We start from the raw sequence: 10,174 nt of genomic DNA on the forward strand, positions 1-10,174 counted from the left end.
GGGGTGATGCGGTGGGCCGGCGGGCTGCGGGGATTGTCGGGACGGGTGGATTATTTAAATAAAAAGGTTGGCCTAGTGAAGAAAACATATTCGGGATCCTGGCCACCGGGGCTGTTTTTCCAGTCCTGGACTACCTCTGCGTGCTGGGACGCGTCGCACGGGCCCTCCAAACCCTTTTAGGAAGAGCAGGGATTTTTCCAGCCTTTCCCCAGCCTGCGGCAAGCTCCTCCAGAGCTCGGTGTTTAACTGGGGCTGTCTGCGAGCTCCGTGGCACGGCGCCGGCCTCCCCCGGCAGGGTCCCTGCGTGCTGGCGTGGGGAAACCGAGGCACGAGCTCCCCACTGCTCCCCGTGTCCCAGCCATCCCGGAGCCTCCCACATGCTCCCGCTCGCCTCTACTTACCCAACTCGCGCCGCTCTGCCCCCGGATTTCCCACACCCACCCGAAAATCCCCGTGGCGGCCCCGGTGTCGCCCGCAGAGGTGGCTCCGGCGGGGGACAGCTTCACCCCGGGGCCCGGCACCGTATTTAGCACCCGGCACCCAGCTTATCCCCTGAGCCTCGCCGGGGGGTTAATCCGGGTATATTTGCGTCAGCTGGGGGCAGGTGCCGTGGGATGGGGGCGTTCGTGGTGGCGGGGAGCCATCGCCAGGGGCACGGGGCAGGGGGTGGCGAGGGGTCCCCAAGGACACGGGGTACCGGGGGGGGACCTACGGCCAAGCTGGAAGAGCCACGGGGGGGGGGGGGGGAAATGGGGGGAGGCTGGGAAATGGCGTGGGATTTAGGCTGGAGGGGAAAATGGGGTGGAAGGAGGAAAAGAAAAAAAGAATAAAAAAAAAGAAAAAGGAAAAAAAAACAGGAAAAAGAAAAATAATTTAAAAAATGAAAAAAAAAAGAGAAAAAAAAGAGGGAAAAAATATAAAAAAAAAAGAGACAAAGGGTTGCTGTGCTCGTTACACAACGGGCCCGTGGGACTCTTGGGGCCGGGTTTCGCTCCCCCCCACCCCCCCCCTTGGTTTTTTTGGGGGGGGGCCGCGGGCGCGCGCGCGCCGTGCACGGGGCGGGGCGGCGGGGGGGGAGCGGGGGAGGAGGAGCGGGGGGGGGGCAGCGGCTGCAAAACAAAAGGGAGCGGCGAGGAGCTGGCAGCAGGGCCGGGGGGGGCCGCTGGGCTGCTGCTGCTTCTGGGCTGCGCCCCTGGCACCCGGTGGGTTTGGGGCCCGGGGGGGTGTTTTGGGGAGGGGGGAGGTGGAGGGGGGCTGGCTTGTTGGGGTGGGGTTGGGGTGGAGGGGGGGGTTGCAGGGGGTGTTGTGGCAATGGGGGTAGCGTGAGGGGGTGCCCTTTTGGGTGGGGAGGTGGGAGGGGAGGGGGCGAGGAGCCCCCACCCCAAGGGTTGGTCCCATCCCTGCTGCCCCTTGGGCACCCCGCGACCTCCCTGCTGCCCCCCGCTTGCGTGGGGTGTCCCCTAAATGTGTGTGTCCCCTAAGTGTGTGCGTCCCGTCATCGTGGGCGTCCCCGAAATGCGGCTGTCCCCTCATTGTGGGTGCCCCCCCCCACACGCCCAGGCTGACCCCTGCCCCTCTGCGTGCCCCCCCAGGTGAGCCGCGTCCCCCCGCCATGTCGCGCCGCAGCCAGCGCCTCGTCACCTCGCGCTACTACCCCGGGGACGAGGATGCCACCAGCAGCAGCTCCCTGCTGGGGGGCCACCAGACGCCCTTCAAGGAGAGCACCGGCAGGTACGGGGGGGGGCGGACGGACTGACAGACGGACGGACAGGGGGGTGCTCGGGCTCTCCTGCGCCCTGCACGCCCGCTCCCAGCAGCCTCCGGCTCGATGGCGGGAGGGAAGCGCGCTGCAAGCGCGCCGCGCCGGAAAACCGCAGCGGTGCGAGCGGAAGCGGGGCCGGGGGCTCCCCACCTAGGGGCCGGTGGCAGCGGGTTTCGCAAGCAGTGGTTGCGCTGTCCCAGAGCTGGGGCGGGCAGGGACGTGGGCACCGGGGCCGGCCTCTCACCCCCCCCGCCATGTATCCGCCGCGGTACGGTGCCGACGAGCCGGTTCTCGCCCCCCAGCAGGACGGTCCGGAGGAAATCGAGCAGCACGAAGCGGCTGTCCCCCGCCCCTAGCACCCAGACCTCCTACTACAGCGAGTCCATGATGAGCGAGTCCTACCTGGGGGGCAGCCGGGGGCTGTCTGCCCTGGGCACCTCCGGGCTGGACGATCCCCTGGACAGAAGCATTTATTGGGGTGAGCCCGCCCTCCCGTAGCAGCCGGGGCTCCCCGTGGTGTTGGGGCGCCCCAAGGTGTTTTTGGGGTGGCTGGTTTCTGAGGGGACTCTGTGGGGTTGTTTTTTTTTGGCGGGGGGGACACAGGTGGGGAGTTCTCCACGAGGAGGAGAAGAGGCACAGGGGACACGGAGTCCAGTAAGATCAACGGGCTGCTGGAGAGCAAGACATACGACACCTACGCCTCCTCGTCTGGGTACTCCTCGGAGGACGATTACGCTGGTAGGGACGCAGTGGCGGGCCCCCAGGTTGTGGCCAGCCCCCCTCCTGCACCCTGACCCCCATGCAAAGCCTTCGCACATGGTTAAAGGCAGGGGTGAGGGTGCCGCCTGATGTCTTGCTGCCTCTCCAGGTCACTTCTACTCTGGCCAGAGCGGCTCCGGCTCGGGGCTGAGGTCCGCGGCCTCCAGGGTCGGCTCCTTCCTCTGGCAGGTCCTCACCTCGCCGGGTGAGTGGGGTCCGGGTGCAGGGGGGGTGTTTCTGGAGGCAGCTTTGTTCCCTGCTGGCATCTCCCCTCCCCACGTGGAGGCTTGTTCTCCCTTTAGGTGTCGCTAATAAAAATAAACACAAGTCGCAGAAGGGACAATGTCAGCAGCGGGGTTTGGGGAGGTGCAGGAGGGGTGGTGGCGGCGGCATGAGGGCTGTTAGCGGAGCTGGGCAGTGGTGTGGGTGAGATGTTGGAGGGATGCTGCACTCGCACGTTGTTGACCCTAAATGCACGCAGTGGTTGGTGTTTTCTACTTCTCACAAGCTCGAGATGTGGAGGGAAGGGGTGGCCCCGCTGCCGGGGCACCGTTTAGCCCATACGCAGGGTGTCTTCCTCCGAAGAGCAGCCTTGGGGGCAGAGGGGACAGCCCTGCTGGGATCCTCTCTGAGCCCCGTTCCTCCCTCCCCAGTCCGGTTCGTGGGGTGGCTCTTCTCCTGCGTGGGCGCCGCCTGGCACCGCCTGGCCGGCCGGGCTCCCCAGCTGGCACGCGTCCCCTTGTCGAGGTGAGCAGGGCCCCGGGGTGGGGGAAGCGTTGGGAGACCGCAGCCCCCCGCGAGCGGGTGCCCCACGGGGCCCCATCCCACTGCTGCGGGATGCATCCACAGCCCTCTTCCTTCAGGCGCTACCTGCGGCTGAAGAAGTCCCTGCTGCTGCTGCTGCTGCTCCTCCTGCTCCTCGCTGCCGCCGCCTATGGTGAGTAGGCCCCATGGTCCCCTCATCCCCTGCCCTGAGGTCTGGGACCGTGCTATGGTGGTGTGGGGCTGGAGAGACAGCGTGCTCCTCCTGGACCTTGGTTTGGGGGTGACGGGGATGGGACGGTGGCCGGCTCAGTGTGGCATGTCCACTCTGTCCCCACTGCCATCCCCCTGTTTAATCATCTTGTAATCCCACGTCCCCAGGAGCTTGGTACTTCTACCCGTACGGCCTGTCGACGCACAGCCTCCCCGTGTTCCCGTGGTGGGGGGCTGCACGGCTTTCCGCATCCTCCTCCGACGTGCCTGGGGAACGAGACGTGACTGCCCTGGACCAGGTAAACCGCGGCACCCAAAGGAGTCACACGGGGGGGCGAGGCAGGCAGAGGGTCCACGGTGGGGGGAAGAGTCCCCAAAGCTCCCCAGGGAGTTTCCCAGCTCTCCTGGGGAGCAGCAGGTGAACAGGACGCTGCATGGGGGGGCTGCATGGCGCCTTGCCTTCCCCGCCGCAGGGGCTGCGGGGGGAGCAGCGGCTCCTGGCTCGCTTCCAGGCCCTGGAGAAGCGTTTCGAGGCGCTGGAGGCCGAGGTGTCGCGGTGGGAGCTGCGACGAGGAGCGGCGGCGGCGGCAACGGGGACCGAGCCACCCCCGGGGGACATCCTGGGGCTGCTGGAGGGGCTGCTGAGCCGCCGCGAGGCGGGGATGAAGGAGCAGCTCCGAGGTGACATGGCCGGACACCTTCAGGTGAGGAAAGTGAGGGGTGGCCGAGGTGTGGGGGTGCGAGGGGACAGGCTCTGATGTCCCCTCCTTGTCCTCGCCCCGCAGGGGGAGCTGGACGCCCTGCGAGCCCAGGTGCAGAGGGATATGGACGGGCGCCTGGAGAAGATGGCGCGCGCCTCACAGGTGAGGGGACGCACACCCGGTGGTACGTGGGGTGAGCTTGCTGCCGCCGCCGCTGCAGATCTCACGCGGATTTTTGTTCCTCCTTGTGCTGGCAGGAGATGGAGGCCCGCTTGCTCGAGCTGAATTCGGGGTGGCAGAGGTAATGGCGCATGGCAGCACAGGGAGAAACCCCTGCGGAGGTGCTCCGGGGGGATCCGGGCCTGTTTGGCTCGGGGTGGGGGCACAGCCTCAAGGGAAATGAGGGTGAACATGGGGGTAAGCGGCACGGAGGTGCCTCGGTGCAGACATTTTGTTGTGTTTCTCTTGTTCGTGGCGCAGCTCGGTGCGGGAGGACCTGCGAGGCGGCTTCCAGCAGGCCATGGGCGAGCTGGAGCAGGAGGTGGCGGGGCTGCGCAGGGAGCTGGTGGGGCTCAAGTCGGACCAGGAGGCGATGGGCAAGCACGTGGAGGGGCTGCTGGAGCAGCTCAAGGCGCTGCGGGCTGACGTGAGTCCCGAACCCCACTCCCCCAAGCACTTTTCGGCGGGGGCGAGGGTCCCGGCCCCTGTGAGGGGCTGAGCTCTGCCGCGACGGTTTCAGGTGGAGGCCCAGATGCCGGCGTGGATCGGCCGGTTCCTGTCGCAGCCCCACCAGGACGGCGCGGCCGCCCTCGTCCTCCAGCGGGAGGACCTGCACACGGAGCTCCAGGCCCTGGAGCGCAAGATCCTGGCCAAAGTGCAGGAGGAGCGCAGGCTGTCGGCGCGGGAGGCCTCGGCCGGCATCGGCGTGGCCCTGCGGCCAGGGGGTGCCGGGGGGGTGACGGAGGAGGTGAGCCCCAGGGACACGGTGACAGTCGTGGGTTGGGGACCCCACAGTGCTCACAAAGGGCCTGGGCTGCCTCGGTTACCCCGTCCCTAGCAGCGGTGCTGAGTCACTTGGGGCAAAGTATTTCGGCGGAATGACACCACAGGAAAAAATGAGGCTGTTTGCTTTGGAAAGATTCGTTGGCAGCTCCCTGCCGAGGGTGGGATCGAGCGGGACTGGCAGGGCCTGCAGCCTGCACGGGCTTCATGTACATGGGTTCGGCTCCCAGAGGACACCCAGTGCCCTGCTGGGATCTCAGATTTGGGGGGGCCATGCTTGGGCCTGGTCCCTGTCCCCCTCCTTGGCCAGGGCCCTTGCATCCATGGGCATTGGGAAGGGCGAGCCCGGGCGCTGCCCCTTCCCTTGCACAGTTCCTTTCAGCGGGGGTATTTTTAGCAACCTCTAATGAGGCTTTGCAGCCAAGTGCATGTCCTCTCGTTTTTGCCGTGCTGATTCATCGCCCGCCTGCTCCGTGGGAAGGGCTCTGGCCCCGTGGGCTGGAGGCCCCAGGGAGGGGGCAGGACCCCCTCGCCCTGACTTCACCCCTCTGTTCCCCCCCCTTTTGCAGCAAGTGCACCTCATCGTAGACCAGGCACTGAAGCGCTACAGCGAGGACCGCGTGGGGATGGTCGACTATGCCTTGGAGTCGGCGGGTAGGTGGCGGGGGGCGAGCTGGGGGAGGGCTGTTCCGTGGGGTGCTGGTGCTCAGCTTACCCCTGCCCTCCCCTCGCCGTGCCAGGGGCCAGCGTCATCAACACGCGCTGCTCCGAAACCTACGAGACGAGGACGGCGCTGCTGAGCTTGTTCGGGATCCCCCTGTGGTACCACTCGCAGTCCCCGCGCGTCATCCTGCAGGTGGGCACCCGGGGAGCGGGGCGAGATGGGTGTCCTTGAGGGGTTTCAGCAGGGTTTTGCATGGGGGCAGTTTGCAGTCAGGCTTCCTGCAGTTGCTTGAGCCGGCTGGGGTGGCAGCGAGCGATGCCGCAGCCTTCCTGCAGCACCCACTGCCCCGTGCAGCCGCGGTGACGCTTGTACTGGAAGGTGGGTGCTGGGTGTGAAAAGGCAAGCGGTTGGGCTGGTGGAGGTGGGAGGAAGAAAACAGTGATAAGGGGGTAAGGTTGCTGCTGATACCTAAGGGCTGCTGTTCCCCTTCCCGCGCGCGTAGCCAGACGTCAACCCTGGGAACTGCTGGGCGTTTCGCGGCTCCCAGGGCTTCGCTGTCATCCGCCTCTCCAGCCTCATCCGCCCCACGGCCGTCACGCTGGAGCACGTCCCCAGAGCCCTCTCGCCCCAGGGGACCATCCCCAGCGCCCCCAAGGACTTCACCGTCTACGTGAGTAGAGCCCGGGGGGAGGCTGGGGAGGGCACCGCGGTGGAGGACGCTGTGGTGGAGGACGGGAGGCTGGGGAGCCTCATGCCTCCGTCTCCTTCTCCCACCCTGGCCACGCTGCCCACCCCCAGCTCTCCCTTTCTGCCTCCCTGCTCCCCGTAGGGCTTGAAAGAGGAGCGAGAGGAGGAGGGCCTTCTCCTGGGGCGCTTCACCTACGACCAGGACGGCAATCCCATCCAAACGTTCTTCTTGGAGGTGAGGCGCGGCGCTGCTGTCGGAGCACAGAACCGCAGGAGGGAAATGGGGTGGTGGTGGTGAGGATGTGGGGTGGGTTGTGTGGTCCCCCTGTCCTCAGAGCCCTCAGCCTGTGAACTGGGGCACAGGGAGGTGGCCACCTTGAGCCTTTCTTTCATTGGGAGCTGCCTCTTGCTGCCCTTCCCGCTCCCTTGTAGCTCCCACATTCGGGAGATGCTCAGGTGGGGTTTTCTTTCCTATTGTGGCACCTCCCCACCAACACGCCTCTCCTGTGAGGAGAGAAGAGGAGGCTCAGGGGGGTCCCAGCCCTGTGTGCGGATCCCTGAGGGGAGGGTGCAGAGAGGACGGGGCTGCCCGGAGAGGCTGGGGACTCTCCCTGCCTGGAGACCTCCAAAAACCATCTGGACAGCCTGGGTGGCCCTGCTGGAGCAGGGCTTGGCGGCCTCCGTGTCCCATCCCATCTCAACCACCGCGGTGCTGTGACCCACCTCCTCTGTCCCCAAGGGTGACGACGTGGGCGCCTTCCAGCTGGTGGAGCTGCGGGTGCTGAGCAACTGGGGCCACCCCGAGTACACCTGCATCTACCGCTTCCGTGTGCACGGGGAGCCGGCGCACTGACCCCCCCCGGCTGCCGGCGGGGGCTCGGACGGAGACGTGCCGGGGTGCCGGAGGAGTTCCCCCCCACCACCCCCCCTCGCCTTGCCTGCGCTGCTGCTTGCGGAGGAGAGGACTTTTTGCCTGCAAAGGGGGTGAGGCGAGAGCACCCCACGCGGCGGGGTCACTTTCGGTGCATTTCGGACACTTTTGACTTCTTGAAGCTCGTTTTTTCTGCCGGGGCCGGGCGGCTCCCCCCTTTCTGGTGGCACACGCACCCTTCCCGCGGCTGGGGGCAGTTCTGCGGTGGGCTTCGCGCGGGCTGGGGAGCGATGCAGTGCCTCCCCTCTGTGCTTCTCGAGCTCTTAAAGACCTCAAAAGCTTCGATACCGGGCTGGCAGAGGGGAATCATTAACAGTATTAATGAAGTATTAATATAAAAGTAGAGGCAGGGGGCAGCAGGAGGGGAGAACGCAGCAGGTTGGGTTGCAAAGCCAGCCCCGTGCTGCCGGGTCTCGGCGATGCTGCCGGTTGTTAACCTTGAGGATGCTCTTTGAAAACTGCTTCCCCCATGGGTTTGTTCCTTCTTTTTTTTTTTTTTTTTTTAAGGGGGTTGGGGGGGGGGCTATTTTCTGGTTAGGGTGCTGGGGATTTTTTTTTTTTTTGTAATAACAAAGGAAAAAGCTTTTTCCACGCAATTCCTGCGTAAGCGGAGGCCGGTCTGTGACGCGGGACCGCTCGGGCGAGCGGCTTCCACGCGCGGTGGGGCTAGGGCTTTGCTTAGCACGAGGGCACGCACGCACGCGGGATAAGCTAAAAGAAGCTGAGCAAGGCTGGACCGCTGGGACAGGGACCTCCACGGGGTGCCAGCAGCGCTCCTGGCTCCGGAGGCCGTCCTCCGGTGCACGTGTGTATAGGCAGCTATTGCTGGGACCTGCTGCCCCGCAATTTTCTCTGTCCCTAGCTGCTTTGTGGGAGACAGGGGACGCAAGGCAACCCCACCAGCCCGCAGCACGCCTGGTTTCTAACTCAGCTCATGTTTCTGGGTAGTGTTTCTAACCTCAATGTTTGTCTTGCGTTTAGTTTAAAAAAAAAAAAAAAATAAATCTGAAGGGCTCGTGTGTAGTGTTTCAGCCCTGTAGGATGCTGGCGTCATCCTCCCAGGCACTGGGGGGGCACTGAGAGTCAGTTCTGGTCTTTCTGCTTGGAGAGCTGCAGGGCACGGGGTGTAGAGGAGGGCATGGGGCCGTGCTGGCCCCAGGGGTTAAAATCACCCGGTTACATAATCCGGTTAAAATCACCCCACGGAGAGCTGGGAGGCCCCCCTGCTAGGAGAAAGCAGCCCCGCGGCCAAATCCCATGGAGAGAAATCCTCCCCTATATCGAGCACGGAGCCTCAGCTTTTGGCATCCGCGGCCTGAGTTATTTTAAGCTCGTCTGCAGCTGCCTGCTCGCCTCGGAGTCACGGCTCCTGCGAGCACCCTGCACACGCAGCCACGCTGCTGGGAGTGCCCAGACCTGTCCCAGGCCTGGCAGAGCGGTTCCTGTGTTTATTCTGGTGAGAAAAAGAGAGGGGACGGGAAAGCTCTTCCCTTCGCTTACGGTTATCCATCTGTTGGAGGAAATGCCACAGGCACTGGGCTGGAAAGCCTTTCCTTACGTCCCTTCTGGCCCCCGTGCCTGCAGCTTTTTCCCTTGGACCACGAGGGCACGCAGGGTGTTTGCCCACGAGACGATGCTTTGTAAAAGGGGCGTGCAGGTGAGAGGTGCAACGCTTCCCTGAGCTGCAAGGGGAAAAGAGGGCGCATAAAGGTGCTGCTCCGGCACAGTGCATCTCCTGCCCAGGGTTTATTTAACCCTCCTGCCGATGCACCAGGTGAGGCAGGAGAAACAAGCGGCAGCTGGCAGAGCAGACTTCCCCTATTTACTCCATTTCCACTCCGTTTTCCTCCTTTATCCTCCCTTGTTCCGGGCTTGCCCTCCACCAGTGTTACAAATCAGCCCTGCATAGCTGGCTGGTTACAGGCAGGAGAGGAATCTGTACTTGATGCTGTAGCCTGTTGCAAATGCTGCACTGTTTTGTTCATGTTATTTTTTAATCCAGATTGTAATTTATGCCTATGCAAAGAAAGAAAAAAAAAGACCAAGACAAATAAATTATATCAAAACTACTGAGAGTTGTTGGGTTGTTTTGCAGGTGAACGTGCTGGGGGAATGAGGCAGACCTTGGCTGTGCTACAGCTGTCACCGTGCCCGCCTTGGCTCTCCGTGCCATGAAGCAGAGCTGCTTTGCGTTTGGGGGGAGGCTCTGGCACGAGGGCAGCGTCTGCTCAGCACCGCCGGGGCAGGAATTGCTGAGCTGGGCGGTTGTTGTGCTTACCTGCAGCTGCCTGAGCAGGGGGGGCCAGAGGCAGGCTCACACCAAGGCCACCTCAGGGCCTAAAACCGCCACGGGCAATAAATGGGGAAAGGGGCGGGGTGTCAGGCCTCGGGCTGGGGATGAAGACAGGCAGAGGGCAGAGCACAGCTCCAGCAGCATCTCCGCTGCCCCCAGTGCCTGCCGCAGCAGGAGCGGGGCTGCGGCTCCCGCCCACACTCACCTGTGTGCCAAAAGGGCCGTGCAGGGCAGGAGAAGCCTTCGGGAACCTGAGATCAACCGAGAAAGCAAGAAAAGGCCAACGCCAAGCCCTGGCGAGTCCTACTGTACTTGCAGGAACAGGTGAGTTCCGCCAGCTACTGCAAGGGCCCGGGGAGCACACGCGTATGCAGGCAGTGACGGTGCTGTGCCCAAAACC

At 64.2% G+C, this 10,174-nt stretch overlaps 1 protein-coding gene across 4 annotated transcripts; it reads left to right on the top strand.

Moving 5' to 3' along the window:
* Positions 1-560: 560 nt before the first annotated feature.
* On the top strand, positions 561-9,550 carry SUN2 (Sad1 and UNC84 domain containing 2). Of its 4 annotated transcripts, none has more exons than XM_066996175.1 (18): positions 561-579; positions 1,593-1,731; positions 2,065-2,240; positions 2,366-2,500; positions 2,631-2,726; positions 3,175-3,268; positions 3,385-3,458; positions 3,665-3,795; positions 3,970-4,200; positions 4,282-4,359; positions 4,455-4,498; positions 4,678-4,843; positions 4,937-5,164; positions 5,769-5,853; positions 5,940-6,055; positions 6,366-6,533; positions 6,693-6,785; positions 7,290-9,550. In XM_066996175.1, exons 2-18 carry the CDS (start codon positions 1,613-1,615, stop codon positions 7,401-7,403), a joined length of 2,148 nt encoding a protein of 715 aa, XP_066852276.1. In that variant the 5' UTR covers positions 561-579; positions 1,593-1,612; the 3' UTR covers positions 7,404-9,550. The 4 variants fall into 4 exon arrangements, with proteins under 4 accessions (XP_066852276.1, XP_066852274.1, XP_066852281.1 ...); XM_066996173.1 differs by lacking the exon at positions 561-579 and adding an exon at positions 1,069-1,202; XM_066996180.1 differs by lacking the exon at positions 561-579 and adding an exon at positions 1,069-1,202 and having other exon boundaries at positions 4,009-4,200.
* The last annotated feature ends 624 nt before the right edge of the window (positions 9,551-10,174 follow it).

This window comes from Anser cygnoides, chromosome 1 (assembly GCF_040182565.1).
Source record: "Anser cygnoides isolate HZ-2024a breed goose chromosome 1, Taihu_goose_T2T_genome, whole genome shotgun sequence".
Lineage (NCBI taxonomy): Eukaryota > Metazoa > Chordata > Aves > Anseriformes > Anatidae > Anser > Anser cygnoides.

Excerpts from the sequence above, each read along its gene's own strand:
- SUN2 (XM_066996175.1), top strand. The coding sequence starts at position 1,613 with ATGTCGCGCCGCAGCCAGCGCCTCGTCACCTCGCGCTACTACCCCGGG. Across the intron at positions 2,501-2,630 it reads CTCGGAGGACGATTACGCTG|GTCACTTCTACTCTGGCCAG; the intron begins GTAGGGACGCAG and ends CTGCCTCTCCAG. Across the intron at positions 3,796-3,969 it reads ACGTGACTGCCCTGGACCAG|GGGCTGCGGGGGGAGCAGCG; the intron begins GTAAACCGCGGC and ends TCCCCGCCGCAG.